The following is a 21,874-nucleotide window of genomic DNA, read 5'->3' as shown; positions in this document are numbered from 1 at the left end:
GTTTCCTTTCTTGGGACCCCAGACTGACTCTCCCTGACTGACAACTGTTGTCTTCAAATCCCCTCTTGTGCCTGACTCCAGGAAGAGCCTCCTCTCTTCTCCTAACCACATACTCAAAAAGCAATTCCAGGAAGGGTCCTAATTTGAACTCTTGAGTGGAAGCAAACCTATCATTTGTGTGAGTTAAGGGGTTGTTGGTCCCTAGCTCCTGGCTGCCGAGCATTCACCTTCCTACAACACGGACTTTATAAATAAGAAAGTACATTGAAAACGTTTTTCGCTTTGTGGTTTTATTTTCCTTTGTGGGAGTATGATGGTATATTGAAGTCACCAAGAAGTATTATATTTTTACAATGTATCTGCAGTTCAAGGCATAACATGAGTTTTCTAGACTTTAAAAAGCCCTTTGATAGAAATGTTACCAAATATATGAGTTAGATGGATGCTGATTTTACTTGCTGGATGTTGACATATTTTTTTCACCAACTTACTGAAATAAAATTTACATATAAAACATGTTCTACCACAAGCCAGATATAGATCATCTTCTTTGTTTCAATTTTCCCCAAGTCTATATAAAATCAGTCTTTACCCCAATCTTAATTTAAAAATTATTTTTAAAAATTCTTATTAATCCTTATCAACTGTACAGTTCAGTAACTTTTGCTATGACATTTGTACTTTGTTCTAGCTCTGGACAGTGATGTTCTCCATGTCCCTGCAGATAACTTTCATGCTTCTAAAAGTTTCTGTTAAGCCCAATTTCAGAGTCTTTGGAGGGTTGTTAGCTCATGATATCATGACTGTGACAGGGAAACTTTAAAAAAAAAATCTTGCAGTTTATTATGGTTTAGTGTTTTTACAACTCTCTCCCTCCCCCTCCCTCCCTCTCGTCCTCTCTCTGTGTGCATACATCTTTTGCTTTTTCTTTGGCTGTTTTTATTTTGTTTGCTTGTTTTCCCTATTCTTATATTCTTAAATTTTTATTTCATTTTATTTTACTTTATTATTTCTCCTTAGGTGTTGGTTTGCTTTCTAATGAGAAGCAGATGGGAGGGAAGGAAGGTAGAACTGGGGAAGTTGGGGAGAGTAAACTGTATTGAAACTATGTGGTATAAAAACACCCCCTATTTTCAATTAAAGAAACATAGTTTCAAGGAGTTTCAGCCTGTCATGCTAAGGAAGGCATATCAACAGTCATGGGCACAAAAGTTTGTGGTAGGTGTCAAGTCCTCCCCTCATAGCCAATGAAGAATCAGAGAGATTGATGATGGGCTGGATAACTATGTATAACCTCCCGAGGCCTACTTCTAGTGGCCTAGTTCTGCCAGCTAAGCTCTACCCCCCAAAACAGCGTCAACAACATGAAGAAAACCATCCAAAACAGTAGGCTTGGAGGTTGGGGGCCAGAGATGTCAAGTTCAAGTTACAACAAAAGATCATTTTTCCCGAGTTCTATCATTGCTGGTCTTCCCCTATCTTAGTAAGACACCTGTTTCTGAGGCTCTGGTGACTAAGGCCAAAGATTTAATTCTTCTTCCTTTAGTGCTATACACGAGGGATCTTCTTGTCAGAGGCAACCAGGTCTTGGAGTACAGAATTTATCATTTGACTATATAGCAGCACCAGACCAATGCACTACAAAAAGCCCTAGTTCGTGGATTTCGTAAGCTTCGTTCTCAGCAATAAATTTTATCAACACATCAGTTTTGACTAACCCAAATGGTGTTATCACATTATTCAGTTGATTTTCCAATTTTTCGTCTTAAACAGTAGCTTAATAATCCTTTTGAAGTTATTTCCCCCTAAAAGTCTTTTTACTGTGTATGTAATATGTCTTGGAATATGGCTGGACTTATGGATTATTGGTTTAAGAGCACTTGTTCCTCTTCTAAAAGATCAGGGTTAGAGTTAGGGCCCAAAAGTTTGTGGTAGGTATCAAGTGTCAGAACACGGGGTGGCTCACAACTCCATGTAACATCATCACTAGGGCCTTCAATGATATCTTTTGTTCTCTGAAGGCAGCCATCTACACAAACACACACGCACGCGCGCGCACACGCACACACAGACAAATAAAAATAAAATAAATATTTAAAAGGAAAAAGACAAGGCCATCGTTTAAGTTTTCTTGAACCAATTAACTAAAGAAATAATTATCTTCTAACTTGGATCTTTATGACAGCATACATCTCAAACTAGGTCTCTCTATCGCAGTTTTTCTATGAACCCATAAAGGAGAACTTATAGGGGGAGTGAATGAGATAGAAAAGAAACACAATCTCCATGGTATATCTTTTGCTACTATTAAACTGTGACCAGTCTGAGAAAATTGAAAGTCCTGGTAAATTTGGGGGATCTCATCCTGAGGGCAGTCATAGAATTCTCTTCCAGTCTCTATACTGTCAAACTTAAAACAGCCTGGCTCAAATCCCTTCCTGATAAATGAAAAGATCTCACCATGTAATTAAATTGGTTGGTCATAACATTGAATTGCCCACTGAGATATAGCCTACATTAAATTTTTGAAGATTGTTTTTAATGGCACATCTGGTGAAAAGCAATTTAACTTGTCCAGTAAGATATAGTTTAAAAGCCTCTTTATTTGATATCCTACATACATACACACACAACACGGGAAGTACCCAGTTACCAGTTACAGGACTGTGTTGGGCAACATTAGGTGCTATAAAACTAAAGGAAGAATTAAATATTTAGCCCTAGTCATCAGAGACTCAGAAACAGGTGTCTTACTATGTTAGGGGAAGACCAGCAATGGAAGAACACAGGGGAGAAATGGTCTTTCATTATAACCTGAACTCAAAATGTACCTCCCCTCAGCCTGTTGTGGGATAAATGGGATCACTTCACTAGTGTTAACAATGAAACCATATCTTATTTTAAATCACATTTAATTCAACATATGGCATTGTCTCTCATCATCCTCTTGGTAGGATGTATCCCAATAACACCATTTCTGCTGTTGCTACTAAATAAGTGGCAGTGTTCTGTTATCTAAGGAATACCCTTGGATTCTCCAGGCATCCAGATGTATTAATAATGTCAGGTGTCTTAGTTGGGGTTTCTATTGCTGTGAAGAGACACCATGTTTACGGCAACTCTTATAAAGAACAACATTTAATTGGTTCTGGCTTACACTTTCAGAGGTTTAATCCATTATCATCATGGAAGGAAGCATGGCAGCATGCAGGCAGACATGGTGCTGGTGGAGCTGAGAGTTCTACATCTGGATCCATAGGCAGCAGAAGGAGATTGTGTACCATACTAGGCATGGCTTAAGTACAGACGACAGAAAAGTCTACCCTCACAGTGAAACACTCCCCCCAACAAGGCCACACCTCCTAATAGTGGCACTCTTATGGCTAAGCATTCAAACACACAAGTTTATGGGGGATTGTTCCTATTCAAATCACCACAGAGGGTGACACCCCAAGTAACAAGAGTATTTTCCATGCCACAGGTGAACACCATTCAAGTAAAGAACGAAAATTCCAACATTCAGAAGTTTCTTGATGCTTCCTCCAATCATGGACTTTTCTATTCTCTCAAAGAAAGACTGATCTCATATTACCACTGTAATTCAGCACATCTTTTAGCTTTATTTAGGGAAGTCATTTTGTATAAACTTCCTCCCCCTTTTCTCTCTCCTTGTCTCTCTGCTTCTCTCTCCCCCCTCTTTTTGTCTCTGTCTCTCCACACCCCCCATATGTGTGTCCTGGTCCTTTGGATATTCTTGAACATATTGGCTTACATGGATGCTTATTTGTTAAATGTATATACTTTTGAGTGAAAGGGAAGATTAAGGTTGCTTACATAATTAGTTTTGATAGATAATGTTACTGATTCTCTCAAATCTTCATTCCAATTTTCATCCCATCATGAAAACAAGACATTCTTGAACCATGTTAATCCACATTAACTCATGTTAACCCCTGTTAATCAATGTTAAAGATAGAGTTTCTCTCTTTAATCATGTTCTTGAATGTGTAGTAGAAGTTCTTTAAAGGTTTATTTTTTTCACTTTTCCTAGCTATAAATAACATCGAGTTTATATAGCTATTCTTTATTTTTGCAGGTTAGGTTCAAACAGTAGCTAGTTTTCTATAAAATTATATGACTAATTAGGGTGAATTTATGAAAGCTTAAGAAATTACCTGGATATCTAACAGGTCTACTGCCAATATCTTCCTCCATTCTGAGGATTGTTTTTAATAGTCTCTAAATGTTGTTTAAATCGATATGTTTTTAGCCCCAGCCAGGTCTAGGGCACATGACTGTAATCCAAGTGTTAGGAAGGCAGAGACAGAATGGTTTAGGTTCTAGGCCAGCCTGGGCTATATAGAAAGACCTCAGTGAAAGAAATGAGCCAAGAAAACAAGTTTTAAAAATATACTGTCTAGTGTGTCAGTCTTTCCTGATGGAGCCATTTAGGACCATTTATGAAATGCCCACATGTCCCAAAGTCTTCATTTTAAAACACATATTTGTTTTAATCCAGCTCTTCTATTTATTTCTTGTCCCGTTGACACCTATATCATTCACACCTACCATTTACCTGGGATAGCTTTCCACAATGTGGGGTGTGATGTTTTGTATTGTATATGCTTGGGTCAAGGAGTGGTACTATTAGTGGCATTGTTGGAGTAGGTGTGGCATTGTGGTTGTGGGCTTTAATATCCTAGCTGCCTGAGAGCATTCTGCTAGCAACCTTCAGATGAAGATGTAGAACTCTCAGCTCCTGCACCATGCCTGCCTGGATGCTGCCATGCTCCCTCCTTGATGATAATGGACCGAACCTCTGAACCTGTAAGCCAGCCCCAGTTAAATGTTGTCTTTATAAGTGTAGTCTCCATCGGGGTGTCTGCTCACAGCAATGAAACCTTAACTAGGATATGGGGTAAAGGTCTTTTTATTTTGAAACTACCCAACATAATTGTCAGAAAGACAATTTATATGGATTTCAGTTTGAAATTATTGTTCCTTTTGTTTCATCTAAAATAGGTTCTCATTCTATAACCCATTTAGACCCGTATTCAACATCCTCTTGTCTCTGCCTCTTGAGTACTGGGATTCAAGGTGTGCATCCAAATGTGTAACCGTAACTTCTCCTTATCTAAACAAGGATTAGTAATTGGGGGTTTCTCATCTATTTGCCTTTTAAGTTAATTTATGTATTTTTAATTAATCTATTTTAGTGATAACGTGATTTTAAGTTTTCTTTGTTTTTTTTTTTTGAGAGTTTCATTCCTCTATACAATGAAATGTGACCTCATCTCCCCATCCCCAATATCTCGTCAACTATATTTCCCCATATCTCCTTGGCACAACTCCTCCCAACTCCATGTTTTTTGCTTGTGACAGTAAACCTAGTTATCACCACCCATAAGTGCATAGATGTAGGACATCCACTGGAGAAAACTACTAGTGACCATATCCTCAATAAGAATGATTATCTTTCACCTGGAACAGCAATAATCACTGCCACTATCTTCCCAGTGTGGGGCTGGGCTGGGAGATCACCCACTCATCTATGCTGAGAGTTCTGCTGGCTTACTCTTTGCACCTCTAGTGCCGGTGACCACACTTGCTGGGAGATTGTGATGGTGATGCCCACATCATGTCCAGAGGACAGTGCTTTACAGCATTCCTCTCCAGCGTCCTTTTAGTCTTTGTTTCCAAGATGGATGTTCCCTGAGCTGTGGTCCTGTTTAGGACTGCATTCACTGCCTCTTCTCTCAGCGCTGGTCCCAACATGTTGACTTCATTGTAAACATTGGAAGGACCCTTTCATCAAAAGGATGCAACTGTATTTGGAAAGACCTTTAAAAAGTAGCAACAATCACTTAAGTTTCTATTTAAATAGATTTATTGATTACTAACCTATTCACTTTTGTTAGCCTCTGGAACTAAGTTCAATATATTCTTTTTCTCCCCATAAATCTATTAAGGAGGTTTAATTTTTAGCCCTATACTTAATATTCTTTTAGAGATCTTTTAAATAACCAAACTTCATACATGTATGGTTTTAGAGTGATCTTTTTTTTTTCTGGGTCCTCAATGTGTTTTATTTTATTTTATTTTTTGACTTGGTGTAAAACATTAATGCACGAACAAAACACTTTAAAACAATGCTCTTTTAAATGTAGGGCTGGTCAGACAGGCACAGCAGGTAAAGGTGCCTGCTGTCAAGCCTGAGCTTGATCAGGGCCACATGGTGGATGGAGAGAACTCCCAAGTTATTCTGAGCTCGAGAGTGTGTACACGCACACAGCCACACAGCACATACCACACACATGCAGCACATACACATGAACCACACACTGCATATACCACATGCACATACATTTAAAAAACAGAAAGAGCAAAGGCGGTGGTGGAAGGAAAAGAGAGCAAATTACCTGCATGGGGTTGGGGAATAGAATTGGAAAATTTCTTGAACTTGGCTATAAAGAAACCATCCATATTGTGAGTGTGAGGGTAGAAGCGTCGGGTGGAACGCAGAGTCGGGTGAAAGCGCCTTTCTCAGAAGCGGGTGAAACCTTCCTGGCCAAAGTCCAGGCCGGTGGGCACCAGCCGCACATTCCTCTTCTTCAAGGCATAGTCTACCGCCCACTCATTCTCTTCCACCGTAATGGAACAGGTGCAGTAGAGCAGGTAGCCTCCGGTCTTAGAGGCAGCGTTGACTGAGTCAATAGCACTGAGCAGCAGCTCCTTCTGAAGGTGGGGACAGAGCTGGATGTCCTTCTCATCCTTGTTCCTCTTCACAGCAGGGTCTTTGGAGATGACTCCTGTACCATTACTAGGGGCATCCAGCAGCACTCGATCAAAGCCCCCCACCACCTTGGGGAACTGGCGCCCGTCATAGTGGCTGATGATGGTGTTGGTGACTCCCAAGCGGTGTAGGTTGCCCACGACACTCTTGAGTCGTTCAGCATTGGCATCATTGGCAAGGATCACACCTGTGTTCTTCATCAGCTGAGCTATGTAGCTGGTCTTCCCTCCAGGAGCACAGCACATGTCTAAGATCCGCTCATGCTCCTGAGGTGCCAAGGCCATGACAGGAAGCATACTGGAAGCTCCATGCAGCACATAGTGTCCAGCTAGGTACTCGGGAGTAGCGCCAATAGGCACTGAAGAATCATATACCACAAGTCCAGACTTTGGCCACTTTCCCAATGGATCCAGATTAACACCTCGATTGATCAGAGCCTGAGCAAGGTCTCGGCGACGAGTTTTCAAGGTGTTGGTCCGAAGGGTGACTGGCCGGGGCACCTCATTAGCCTCTAAGAACTCTACCAGCTCAGACAGAGGGGACAGCTCCATGAGCTTGCTCAACAGGAAGTCTCCATAAGAATAGTAAGTGGCCAGATTCTTCTGAAGCCGATTTAGATACTCAGTTCGAGACCGACCTTCTTCTCGCTGAGCCCCAAAATCCCGAAGCACTCCTACTATATCCTGGATGCGCTTGTGAACTCGCTGCAGGTCTGGAGCCTGGGTATCCTGGTCTGTCTCCCCAGTAGGGGGCAGCACAAAGGCTTCCTTATCTTCCACATTAATCTGCAAATCTCCCTCCGCTTTGTCATCCTTCCTGGGGTGGGACTCAGGGGAAACACCATCATCTTCGTCTTCATCAGTGTCCTCTTCACTCCACTGGGCCCCATCTGCGGCGTCCCTGGCCTTCTGCTTCAGAGCAGCTCTTTCAATAGGCAACAACTTTCCCTCCTCATCCTCCGAGTCAGAGTTAGCTCCATAGTCACCCACCATATCTTCACAACTGTCTCCAGAGCCCCAAAGGTCCCCCTGGGTCACCACACCATCTTCCTCAGAGTCTTCCTCCTCATCCCCATCACTGTTTTGAATTGGTGCTGGGCGCTTCTTACCTCGAGCCTGGACTGTTGCTTTGGATAACTCTCTAGGCGATGGTGATGCTTTGGTCCCAGGAGACTTATTTGGCTTAGGGACTTCAGCAGACCCTGCCCTCCTCTTGGCCGCCCTCTTCTGAGCACGACTTGACAGTCTCTTGAAGTTCTTGTCGCCAGCTGCAGGCAAAAATCTAGCCAGTTCGGTCTCTGCACCCTTCTGTTTTCGGGCCTTTCGGCCGGGCCCACGCTTCTCCTTCTTCGTAGGATCCAACTTGCGCCCCATGTTAACTTAAGGCTCGGCTTGCCCAGACCTGGTACCGGCAGACCCAGCGCCTCCAGCAGGGGCCCGCTCCACTTGCACTTCCTCAATGTGTTTTAAAATGTGTCTTTGAGTCTATCGTTTGGTGCTTTGAGACGGATGACTCTGGCACTTAGAAGCTTTCATGAAACTGATATCATCGCATACACTCTCAATGGCCGAGAGATCTGGGGACAACTTAACCTGCTGGTGCTGTCTCTGAGTCCGTCATGAAACGCCACAAACTGAGTCTCATTTTACCAACTTAGTCATGGTCATGTGGAACATTTTGGTAGGCTTGAACCTCTTATTTTTAAAAGGGTTGGTAAGGACGTCACAGGGTGGTTTCTGGGAGACACCCAACAGGTCAGCAGTTGATAAAGTGCTTGTTCACAGGACAGGGTTGCAAGAAGTTAAAGTAGTGCCTTATCTGTGAAATTTCCAGAAACTATTTGGGAGAAGACTGAGACCCTGCCCAAGGCCATACACAGGGAAAGGCGATTGATCCGCCATGTTTGAGCAGTTCCACATAGAAACCCCTAGGACAAGTAATCAGACTGTGGGGCATCTGTCATAGCCTAGGACCCGGTTCATAGATGGAGGGTGCAATCCATCTCACCAGCTTCCCTTCTCTTGCTTTTTTTTTTCCAGAAAGAGAGGTTTTTACAAGAGTGGTTTACCTGAGTCCCCACTTAGGAAAAGCCATGTTGTCCCTGGATCCTCAGTGTGCAAATACATGGTTCTCTAAAAACCTTAGAGGGGTGTCTCAGCTGCAAACAGCTACTTTAACTAAGGTCACCCTCCTCTGTGGGTGGTACTGCACTCTATGATTGATAGAGGCTGAGGCCAATGGAATGTGGAGCTTTGACAGGTGCTGTGGAGTCAGCTAAGATGCACAGGTCTAGCATAACCTAGCATCTTTTGCACTAGCCTTCTGTGGAAGAATAGTAGGGCTTGGGGTAAGGGAGGCAGGGCAATTAGCATTCTGAAAGTTAGCTGAAAGACAGACAACCTTTCCCACCCATATGTAACTAAAGAGAGCATGTGTGGGAAAAGCATCAGCTTCCACATGTGTGCATGTGGGTGAGGAGGGAGGCTTGTATTATGTAAATGACCCATGAAGTATCAGGACATTTCTGGCCAGGGGATTTTGAGTTTCAAATCTGTGCAGCTATCTAACCCACTTCATCCTCACTAATGCTTTTTCCATTTTGTTTGTCAATGATTTTTAAAGATTATAATATAATTGCATTTTTCCTCCCTCCAAACCCTCCCATGCACCATTTTTGTTACTCTTTTTCAATGCATGGCCCCCTTTTCTTTAATTGTTACACATGACATGTGCACACTCACTTCCCCAATATATAAATACAACTTTCTCAGTCCAATGTTACTTGTACATATATATTTTTAGGGCTCACCATTTAACTAACAATTGTTACACTCTGTTCATTCTCTTCTCAGTATCCTTTCAGTTGCCTGTAGGATTTTGGTTTGGTTTGGATTAGGGCTAAGACTTTCCGAGCTTTCCCTCTTCTAGATTAGCGTGTCCATTGATGTCATTCTTGTTCAGCTCATGTTTAAGCATCCATGTTGGAGAGATTTTATGTGTGTAGCATCTGAGATTTTTAAGGGACACAGTCTCACAGCAAATTCACTGTTCCTCTGGCTCTCAGAATCTTACCATCTTCTCTTCCAAAATGATCACCGAGTCTTAGGTTCAGGAGTTGTGTTGTAAATGTATCAGTTGGGACCAGGCGCCATAGCTCTATATTAATTGTTTGTGGCTTTCTGTAATAGTCTCTGTCTCTTCATAAGAGATATTTCCTTGATGAAGGGGGTAAGAGTTACACTTATCTGTGGTTATAAGGACAAACATTTAGAATGCAGTTGAGATTATGTTGGTTTAGGAAACTGGCAGTTGTGGGTTCTCTTCCAAGATCTATGATTTTAGTAGCATGAAGTAGTTGGTTAGATTTCCAGTACCAGGCACGATTTACCTGATGTTGAGTGGGACTCCAATCAAATTCTAGATGATTTGTTACTGTCAAGGTGTGTGCGCCACTATTATATGCTTAAGGTTATTGTGCTATGCTCGTCATTGTTGGCTATAAACTGTTTCCGTTTCTATAACTCTCCTTTGTTTCTGGTCCAATTATTATTATGTTTTGTTCCAGAGCACGAGAACCTGAAAATATCATCTAGTGTTCTTTGAGTGCAGATATGGGTATACAAAACTGCTTACCCAAGACTCCTTTTCCTCATCAGCATTGAACATTTAAACACATAGAACACTGAACTCCATGTAAGTACAGTTGTTGGAGAACCCAGCCTATGCCAGTATTCTGTAAGACTATAGGGGCATTTTTGTGTGATTAATAATAGAAAATAGAATAAAAGTTTCAGACTTTTCTTCTTAGCACACACAACATTCTGAGAAAGGGATTAACGATGATTAAAGATGGTGGCCAAGAAATATGATTCTTGTTTTGTTGGAAGGCCTGGAAATACAAGAGGCTAAAATATAAAACAGATTGGAAGTCTTTTTTTGGGAGTCTAGGAATTAAATCCATGGTCTTGTGGGGTTGCTGTTGGAAGAGAAAAATGTGACTGATTTTCAAAACAGATTTTAAAATATCTGATATCCACCTGGATGCAAATATGAAGAGTTAATGACAGAAATACAGTTCCAGGTCTTAGAACAAAAGTCCTAAAGTGTGTCCTTGATGATAATGGACAGAAAGAAAATGTCTAATGGTAGTATGTTCCTGCATCTCTAATGTAAATTGGAGAAAGATCGGTGTTTTAGTTTCATTTCTGTTGCATTGATAAAATTTTCTGGCACACATCAGTGGATAGAAAGAAGGGTTTATCTAGCTTCCAGTTAAAGGTTATACTTCTTGATAGCAGAAAAGACAAGGTGTTAGAAACTTAAAGCATCTTATTACATCGTATTTGTTGTCAAAAGCAGAAAGACTAATAATTCTTGCTTGCTTGCTAGCTAGCTTTCTTCACCCTTTTACAGTTTAAGGGCTGGCCTAGAAAATGATGATATTCTATATCAAGTAATAATCATATTAGTCCCTCACAGTTATGACTACCTACAAGCTAACTTGATCTTGGTAATTCCTCATTAAGACTCTCTTCCAAGGTGATTGTAGGTTAGGTGACTGTAGATTGGATGTTAATGACAATGACTGGCTGTGAGTCTCTACATCTGTTAAGGTCTACTGCAGGAGGAAGCTTCCCTGATGATGACTGAATAAGGCACTGTTCTAAGAGTATAGTAGAATATCATTAGGAATCATTTTATTGATACTTTGATCAGTAGTGTTTGGTTTTACCCCAGGTCTCTAGGCTATCTGGTCTCTGGTCCTTGGTCATCTAATTAGGGTCAGGCTCTGTCTCATGGAGTGGACCTTGAGTCAAATCAGATGTTGGTTGGTTGCTCCCACAAGTTCTGTACCACTATTGCTTTAGCATATGTTTCAGGGAGTACAGATTGTAGCTCAAAGGTTTTATGGCTGCATAGTGTTTGTGTTTCTCCATTGGTAGCCTGCACAGTATCTTCGTGCACTAAAGTTACAAGAATATGAGAATATGAGTGAAGACTCCATGTAGGCATCAGAATCCTTGGAACACACAACTCTACGGGATATATTCATCAAATCCCTCCCTCAGAGCTCAGGGAACCTCAAAGAAGAAGAGGCAAAAAAGGGATAAAAACCAAACAGGATGGAGGGTACCAGTATAACAAGGCCATGTGAATCATCTAAGCAAGGTTCATGTGAACTCACAGAGACTAAAGCATCAAACACAGGGCCTACATGGGTCTACACCATATTCAGAGGACCTCTCTGAATATACACGAAAGCTTTTAGTTTAGTAATTTTATGGGAATCCCCAGTGTGTGAATGAATGATTCTTTTTTTCCATTGGATATTCTCTGTATTTACATTTCAAATGTTGTCCCTTTTGTCCCCACTCCCATCCCCCCTCCTTCTCCAATTGCTCTCATGAAGGTGCTCCCTCTCCCAACAACCCTCTCCACTCCAGTACCTTGGCTTTCCCCTACACTGGGAAAACATGCCTTTACTAGACCAATGGCTTCTTCTCCCATTGATGTCAGACACTGCTATCCTTCACTGCATATGCAACTGGAGCCATGGGTCTCTCCATGTGTACTCATTGGTTGGTGTTTTAGTCCCTGGGAACTCTGGAGGGTTTGGTTGATAATGCTGTTCTTCCCATGGGGTTGCAAACCCTTTCAGCTTCTTCGGTCCTTTATCTAACTCTTTCATTGGAGTCCCCAAGTTTAGTCAGATAATTAGCTGCAAGCATCCTCAACTGTATCTGCATAATTCTGGCAGAGCCTCTGAGGAGGCATTCATGTCAGGTTCCTTCCAGTAAGCACTTCTTGGAATCAGCAATAGTTCCTGGGTTTAGTGGTGGCATATGGGGTGGATCCCCAGGTGAGGCAGTCTTTGGATAATCTTTTCTCCAATCCCTGATCCTCTATTTGTCCCTATATTTTCTCCCACGAGTATTTTGTTCTCCCTTCTAATAAGGACTGAGGAATCCACATTCGGGCCTTCCTTCTTCTTGAGCTTCATAAGGTCTGTGAATTTTTCTTAGCCAATAGAATAAATTATAACAAATAATATATAACAAGTACAGTAGGTATTATAGCATTAACAAAAAAAAATTTTCACTAGCTCCTTAATATGAATTGCACAACACAATTAACATAAGGGAATGATGCATCAAACTCTTAGATGAATTGTTTAAACATCAATATCACGGCTGTACTAACTTAATAAATGCTTAACTTAATCGTTAAAGAGACAGATATACAAAAATTAAATAACTCATTTATAGTGAAGAAGTGATAGATCTGAACGTGAGCATCAGGATTTATAAACACCAAAGCACATATGCTTATGTATGATTTTCATAGCATTTGAATTATTCGGCCAGTAAACAACAACTAATCAAATATAAGCCAGAAACTTTTTGTATCAACTAAGCTTCCCCAGCAGACAGGCAGCTCAGCAGAATCATTTGAAACATGCTTCTACCACCAAAAGTAAAACTAGTCTGCCTGGAACATGTGTCACAGAGAATGTTGAGAGGTGGGTGGCATCTCAGAAGTGGCATCTAGAGGCAGGTGATAAGGTTGTAAGGGACACTGCCCTTGGAAGAGATTAACCTAGTTCTTTTGGGATATTATGCAGTCCATGAGTGAGGTTTTGTTATCAGAGGGCAGAAGAGAAAGAAAGTAAACCCAAAGCTGAAAGTTTCTTTGTTTTAGGCTGTGTGACGTTGTCCATTCGGTCAACCCCACATTTCAATCAGGTTTTCCAAAAGTGGGTCCATCTCCTGATTAAACACATGTCCCATATCATTAAGAATCGAAGAAAAGAAACTGGCAATCTGTAGTAAGACTCAACCAGTAATAGGAAGTTATAGATGGATATCACTACTGGATACCTTTCACCTTCAGTAACATCTCTGAAAACATAGGGTAGAACTTGTTGAAACATTTTTGAGTCTAATACTGGGTTCACTTTAAGGGCATTTCCCTGAGCACTTGAACTTGACCTTCTGTAGTAATCTCTGGCAGCAGCTCATAAAAGGGTTGCCACAATCCTGCTGCATATATTTGTAAAAATACTGATGATGCTAAAAAGATATAGCCATTGATGATCTTAAAGCAGGTTCTGAGATTCTCTGAACTTAACTCAAGAAGGGGTGACATGTTCTGAAATATACAAAGCAGTGCTGGTGTGACACATGGGCTGTTCTCCAATGTCACCAACCATAATTCTAGATCATCTTCCAGAAGATAGACATGTGGAAGCTGGGAAATGTCTGTACTCAGCTGGATAACTGGGAACAGGAAAGGGTACAGGTTCTTGCTGTTGGCTCCTAATCTATGAACAAGATGGATAAGTGTTGTCAGAACAGCAAATCTCAAACACATTGTGTTCTTCACTATGCTTCCAAAGAAAAGGCAAATACTGTACCAAACACCCTACATATGGTTGTATCTGTACATTGACTCTTTCAACCACACAGGAAAGGACATATAAAACATGCATCTTTGTATCACATTCTTTAACTTTCTGTAACAATTGAAAGAGCAGTGGAAACATGGTTTCCAGATATGGTAAAAATTAATCTGTCCTAAATTCAAAATTATCAATAGTTAATTTCAGAGTTGTTGCTGCTTCAATTCAGACTACTAAATACTGATCTTAAAGCAAGTTACAGATTGTATCATACAGCATGGGTCTCAAGTGCGACTTGAATTTCACAGAAATCCACTGAACAATGGGCCAAATCACCATGTGTCATAATGGCTTTTACCTATTATGAGAAACTTGTAATTCTGGAAGAAGTTGGGTTTTAAACCACTGATCAAAATCAACACTGTCAAACAGCTCAAAAGCAGCCAATCCCACAGCATTATACACAGCATCTTTGATAAACAGTGCATTCATATCTTCTACATTGGTTGAGCTTTGAAGAGTTTGCATCATTTCTAGAAGTACAGGAGAAAGAGTTTGGTTATATTCGTGAAATATTTCTATAAATAATACTTCAGTGCAAGGCCTTAAACTGTATTTCCAAAAGTCTCCTCCTGTTTCTTCCACTGTAAAGCCTTCTGGATTTTCCTCCCACATGGTCAGTTCTTCTTCAGTTAATAAAAAATAATGAGAGACAAATTGTCAACATATCTCTGTGAATGTGGGATACATGAAGAATGTCATCTTAATCTTATGGGCCTCAAGTATTTCAGGGCTGCTATCTTCAAATTCTTTGGATGGCTTACAAGCATAATTTTGACAGTCATTTCAATAAGATTTATGCACCGGACAATGATTCGCTCAAATGTAACGCCTTCACCAACTTCAATAAAAATATAGCTTACAGAAAATTCCATTGGCCTCTGAATTAAAGGAGTAAATGAAATAGGGCGCTGATCCAAGAAGTCTAAGAGCACTTTAGTAAAAAGAATGATGGTCTTTTCCAGTCTATCTCCACACACAATATCTGTACCTATACTTCTGCTACACTCCAGAGACTGTTTTAGACGTTCAAATATTCCATGTTAAAAAAAAATCTTATTTCTTAGGATCATTGCTTGGAAAGCATTTTTTTTCTAGCCTTTTAGTCTGAGGTAGTGACTGTCTTTGTCACTGAGATGAGTTTCCTGTATGCAGCAAAATGCTGGATCCTGTTTTTATGTCTCCAGTCCAATAGTCCTGGTCTTTTTATTGGGGGAATTGAGTTCATTGATATTAAGAGACATTAAGGAATAGTGATTGTTGTTACCTGTTATTTTTGCTGTTAGAAGTAGAATTATGATTTTGTGGTTTTCTTTTTTTGAGTTTTGTTGCAAGAAGATTGTTTTTTTTTTCCCCTAAGGTGTAGTTTCCCTCCTTGTGTTGGAGTTTTCCATCTATTATCCCTTGTAGGGCTGTGTTTGTGTAAATTTGGTTTTTCCTGAAAATCTTGGTTTCTCCATCTATGGTAAGTTTTTCTGGATATAGTAACCTGGGCTGCATTTGTGTTCTCTTAGGGTTTGTTTGACATCTACCCAGGATCTCCTAGCTTTCATAGTCTTTATTGAGAAGTCTGGAGTAATTCTGATAAGTCTGCTTTTATATGTTTACCTATCCTTTTTCCCTTACTGCTTTTAGTATTTCTTTGTTTTGAAGATTTGTTGTTTTGGCTATTATGTGTCGGGAAGAACATATTTCTGGTCCAGTCTATTTAGAGTTCTGTAGGCTTCTTGTATTTTCATGGTTATCTCTTTATTTAGGTTAGGAAAGTTTTCTATGATTTTGTTGAAGATATTTATTGGGCCTTTTAGTTGGGAGTCTTTGCTCTCTTCTACATCTATTATGCTTAAGTTTGGTCTTCTCATTTTGTCCTGAATTTTCTGAATGTTTAGGCTTAGGAGCTTTTTGACTTCTGTATTTTCTTTGACTGATGTGTCAGTATTTTTTATGTTATTATGCCCTGACATTCTGTCTTCCATTTTTTGTATTCTGTTGGTGATTCTTGCATCTATGACTTCTGATCTCTTTCCTAGGTTTTCTATTTCCAGGGTTGTATTTATTTGTGATTTCTTTATTGTTTCTATTTCTGTTTTCAAATACTTCACCTATTTGGTTGTGTTTTCCTGTAGCTCTTTAAGTGATTTTTGTGTTTCCTCCTTAAGGGATTGTACTTGTTTATGTGAGTTCTCCTATAATTCTTTAATGGAGTTCTTCATGAACTTTTTGAGGACCTCCATCATCATAAAGAAGTATGATTTTTAAGTTCAAATCATGTTTTTCTGGTATGTTGTGATATCCATTACTTGGTATGGTGGGAGAACTGGGTTCTGCGGTTGCCAGGTTGCCTTGGTTTCCATTGGCTTAGGTGCTTGGGCTTGCTTCTTACCAGACGGCAAGATAATAAGATATTATCTGTGATGCTATTTGATCTTGTTGTCTCTGACCAGGGTTTTTCTCTCCTGTGGGTCTGTGGGCCTGTGGGCTCAGTAGGGAGATTCCTTCTGGGTGTTCAGCTCTCTGTGGGTAGGCTGTTAGTTCTCATGGAGGTGGACTGGTTCTTGCTCTGGGCACAGATGAGTGCTGGAATTGTTTTTTCCCAGGCAGTGTGGTGCTAACAGCACCCTGAGAATTCCCAGCAGTCTCTCCCCAGATAGTCAGCTTGGGGGATTACCCATGGGCTAAGCAGGGAGTGCACTCCCAAGGCTCTTACTGGTGCTCAGCAGTTCTGTGGGCAGGCTGTGAGTCCTGATGGTGGTGGCTCTGCTCTGTCTCAGGACTCTGATTCTTATTCCTGCATTTGCGACTGTTTCCTTCTGTTGGGCTGCCTTGTCTAGACTCAGTGTGATGGATTTTTGCTTTATGTTATTATATTTTATTCTCTTGTGTAAAAAAAGAACCCCCTCCCCTTAAAGAAAGAAAAAAATTGAAAGAGGCATAGAATTGTACACCATGACTCACATAGTCCATATTCCTCACCCATACAACCCTGCCCATACAAACTGAAATAGGAAGACTAGAAGTCTGGAGGTCAACCAAGGCTAAAAAGTGAGTTCCAGCCCAACCTAGGCTACATGGTGAAACCTGATCTCAAACAAACAGTAAGCATTGTTCACAGGAAGAATTAGTGGGGATGTGGTATCATCAGAGTTCATAAACTGGGAAACAATTTGCCAGTCCCTTAGAAGTTAAACACTACTCTGCCACATGGATCAGCCTCCCAGGCCCTTGGGATTTCCCTGAGAGAAATGCAACCACATGCCCATATAATGACATAGATAGGAATGCCTTTAGCAGCTTTGTTTGCAATTTTGAAGAACTAGAAAGAGCCCAGTATTAATTTACAGATAGGTGAATCACAATGTGTCAATGCAATCAGCTACTATTTAGAAAGGAAAGAATAAACACAAACTAGGCAGTACATTATGGAAGTATAAAAGGCTTAGGAGAGGTTGTTCAGTCATGCAAATGGCTGTATAAATGAGCTCGAAGGCATCAGGCCCAAGGCGAAGAGGGCTGAGCTCCATCCACATAGTGAGCATTTGCCAATAAAACAAGCTCCTGGCTTGACTGTCATGTGTGACCCTGAGGGGACTCTGCTCATTTTCTAGAAAGCAGTCAGCCTTTTAAAGCGACAGTCATTATACCCATACCCAGTCCCAGCAGCATCCCTTGCTGTCTGACAGTATTTGAATACTATTGCTATATTGTATCCTAGTCTACAGTGATCACAACTCACTGTAGACATCCACAGTCACCAAGTCCTAACCCCAATATGCCCCAAATGTCAACATTTTTCACATTTGTATGATGTCATTAGGGGAAGTTCCACACCTAATCTTACCTGTTAGATAGGAGTCAGAACACAGATGAACTGAAAATACTATACACATACCCCCAGGATGTACACTCCAGGGATATATGAAACATTAATGACTTTTTGTGTACATATGAAATCAAATCTGAAGATGTCTGAAGAGCAGACCGTTCCTGGCTTGAAGCATCTTGCATGAAGTTGGACCTGGTATCACGCCTGCCTGCAATGGTGGTTATCTCAGAACTACTCTATGTTTCTTCCCGATCTGCTTACAGATAAATGAGACTCAATCAATGGTTATTTATTTGGCTTTGACAGTTACTGGGGAGTAACTCCTAATCTACTCGTCTAACTGCTGGCTTGGCTACCCCCTCCAGTGGTGTACCCCAGATACTTGCTGTTTCTCCTGGCCATGTGCTCATGGTCCATCTCCCCTTATGGTGACTTACTCATCTCTCCCTTCCTCTTTCTCCTCCTGATCTCTCCTCCTCCAATGGGATTACTCCAAACCTACCTACCTCCCTCCAATCCCTCCAGAAATTGGCTGTAGCCAATTTCATTTAACCAATAGTATCGAATCAAGAAACAAGGTTTGCATAACAAAAGCTTGCAAACACCAGAAGTTACCTGTAGGCCTAGACCTCCAGTTGTAGAGTTTGGCACTACAATGCATAGCAACTGACCAAACCTCAACAGGTGCTGATTGGGATGTGCACAGGCAAGAGCATCACCAGGGCTTGCTGGCTGTCACCATAACTCAAAACACATGAACTCCATGTTCAGACAGTGAGTCTGCCTTCAAGGAATAAAGTAAGAAGCTTCTCCTCTAGCCTTTGTATGCAGACAGATGTAAACACACACACACACACACACACACACACACACACACACACACACACACACACACAGAATGCATACACAACAAATTAACTTGCATGACTTAAAGTCTATCTGTTGAGTCTTGTGCACAAGTGTCATCTACAAAATAATTTTTTAAAAAATATTTTCCCCTGATATTCAAATACAATTTTCTCATCTGATATTCAGATCAAAAGGATATGAAATTGAAGCTCTAGAAATATCTCCATTTGCTTGTGTTCATTTGGAAAATGCAGAAGAGCACAAAGGAAATTAACATGTCCAGCAATATCATCCCGGAATGATGACCATGATTAAGGGAATTTTACAAATGTGTCCAAGCTTTATTCTATAAATCAAACTCTGTCTGACTTCTTTTAACCTTGGTGGCCACATGATCTGACACTTTCTGACATACATGAACCACAGGAGCTGGGCTACATATTTAAAACACCATTTTTAAACGTCTTAAAGAGGAGGCATGTGAAGGTAAACATTCTTCCTATAGGCTCAGAATTGCTAGGTCTTTGTCTCTGACAATATATGCAGTAGGTTTTTCAACAAGGTGGAAGACTCTATTCTACGAAGCAGGACACCCTACCCCAGCCCTGAGGTAGGTACCGCCTTTATGTAGATTACTTCATTTAACTGGCACTAGGGTTTCCCAAGTCCTGTCCTGTTATCTCCCTGTTTCTAATTACAGAAGTGTGAGAAGAGAGGCTGAGCCTCTCAGCTGAAGCAGTCCAGCCGCTAATGAGTGTGCTTTGAAAAATGGTCTGCCACTGACACTCATCAGCACTCCGCCTGTCTATCCAGGCCACTCTCATCCCCTTAACTGTTCCCTCAGCCTTGGCCCTCCCAGAACAGCCACAGCAAGAAACATCATGTCCTGGGCTTTAAAGATGATCCTCAGAGTGGAGTCCAAAATAGCTACTGTGTCCTGTAAGGCTCTGTGGTCTGTTTCCCCCTCCTGTTTTCCTCTCCTCAGTTGCCTGGATTTCTACCACTGGTTCTTTCCACATTCCTGGCTTCAGTGAACTTACTGTCTACACACATCGATGTACCCTACTCCAGTTTGTTCCCACCCAGTTTTAGTTTTGTTTGCCTGTGATGTGACCTATCTCTTGGTTTATTTCGACTTATGTGTCACCTCCTCCCTGGTCACTGTATACAAAAACCAGTCCCTTCCTCATGGAAACATGAAAGGTGCTATTTGTTCTGATGCAGATGACCAGCAGAAGAGAAAGATGTGTGTTTGTGTGTGTGTGTGTGTGTGTGTGTGTGTGTGTATGTGTACACGAATGTGTGTGTGTGTGTAAATATGATCACAGCACAAGGATATGTGTAGATGGAAATGTCATAACGATACCCTTTCTTTTGTATGGGAACTAACAATTTTAATTAAAAACCAGATGGCCCCCTTGGTTTTGTTGTCTTTTACTTCTCTGTGTAATGCATGCTACCATCTGGCATTTATTGTCTAGTTCCTTCCCTGTTCATTTTCTCTTGTTTCTGATATGAATGAGAGCTAAGGAGGGTGGGTAGAGAATGCTCTATGGATTATGGCGTCCCTGCCTTCACATGGATCTTGGCTCACTGAGGAGCATGGGTTCATGAGGGAGAGGAGGGAAGGTAACAGTGTTCCAGTTCAGATCTGAACCTCTGCTCAGTTCTACTCCATAATTCATGTTCAGCTCTTCCCCTGCTTATGCTGGCTCTTAAGAGCAGCTTTGAAAAAGAACACTGAAGCACCCTTGGGACTAGAGACATCCCTGCAGCATCTGTGGGACTAGAGGCATCTCTTGCAGCACCCACATGACCAGAGGCATCCCTTGAAGCACCTGTGGAACCAGAGGCATTCCTTGCAGCATCTGTGGGACCAGAGGCATCCCTTGAAGCATCTGTGGAACCAGAGGCATTCCTTGCAGCATCTGTGGGACTAGAGGCATCCCTTGCAGCACCCACAGGACCAGAGGCATCCCTTGAAGCACCTGTGGAACCAGAGGCATTCCTTGCAGCATCTGTGGGACCAGAGGCATCTCTTGCAGTACCCACAGGACCAGAGGCATCCCAGCCTTCCCTGTACGTTGGCATCTTTATGAAATTAGGACAGTGGAGCTAGGTTGAAGTTGAAGCCGTTCCTCAGAAGACATCCCTGTATTTCCTCCTTAGTCTCAGAGAAGGGGAGAAAACCCTAGGACTGAGGGTATAGCACAGGTGAGACCTGAGTCCATTTTCACTACTGCAGGGGAGTGGAAGGGATAGTTCTCAGGGCAAGGCAGCTGTAAAGCACATTTGTCAGACAGAGGCCAGGAGACTCCTGGCCATGGATAAGGACCTGGCTTTAGGTCAGACAAGTCCAGCTGGGCCACGAGACTTAGAGTGGGGTTTGTTTTGTTTTCCTTTAAGCTCTTTTGAGAACTGGCTTGCTTCTTCCTAAAATGAGGTGGAGGATCTACACCTTTGGGGCCATAGTAGGGTCGGGCACTGCCATAGACCTGCTTTTTAGGATTTTAGACACAATGCTGGAAGAACAATCCCTGGGACCAAAGTGACAGAATGCTGTGAGAGCTCAGGAGTGAACAGTACACTAGGTCTAGGGTCATGGTCACTACATGGCAGGGGCTGTGGCGCTCAGTGTCCACACCTTTGTAGTATCAGGAATTAACACCAGTGGTACAGATATCATCTCTGAATGCCTAGACCTTACCCTATAGTATAATACAGAGAGTTCACACAATGTGAGAGGCAACTGAAGCAGTTATCTTCCCAGCACCCTCCTTCTCCCTCCTTCCCCACTCACCCTTCCATCCATCAGTACTTTCTTTTTTCCATGTGCAATGAGACTCATAATTCCAGATGTTTACTGTTTCAGTGGGGTTGAGACATCAGAACAACAACAATACAACTGTGTATCTCTAATCATATACACAGCAAACGCTGCAGGTGACTT

The 21,874-nt window shown here is 41.5% G+C and overlaps 1 protein-coding gene and 1 pseudogene across 2 annotated transcripts in view; both read right to left on the bottom strand.

Moving 5' to 3' along the window:
• LOC308426623 (28S rRNA (cytosine-C(5))-methyltransferase-like) overlaps nucleotides 1-8,166 on the bottom strand; it is a gene marked incomplete at both ends in the record, with an annotated part of 50,635 nt that extends 42,469 nt beyond the window's left edge. Inside the window, 2 exon segments of the mRNA XM_080924473.1 lie at nucleotides 6,420-6,543; nucleotides 6,547-8,166. Of these exon segments, the coding sequence (XP_080780599.1) occupies nucleotides 6,420-6,543; nucleotides 6,547-8,166 (1,744 nt within the window).
• Nucleotides 8,167-13,436: 5,270 nt separating this feature from the next.
• Nucleotides 13,437-15,295, bottom strand: LOC308426548 (importin-11-like; annotated as a pseudogene). The gene is made up of 2 exons: nucleotides 14,427-15,295; nucleotides 13,437-14,351 (listed from the first exon to the last, which is right to left on the bottom strand). The product of its transcript is annotated as an importin-11-like (transcript).
• Between the last annotated feature and the right edge of the window lie 6,579 nt (nucleotides 15,296-21,874).

Source organism: Micromys minutus (genome assembly GCF_963924665.1).
Source record: "Micromys minutus genome assembly, chromosome: 1".
Classification (NCBI taxonomy): Eukaryota; Metazoa; Chordata; class Mammalia; order Rodentia; family Muridae; genus Micromys; species Micromys minutus.
This window is presented reverse-complemented; position numbering and strand designations above follow the sequence as displayed.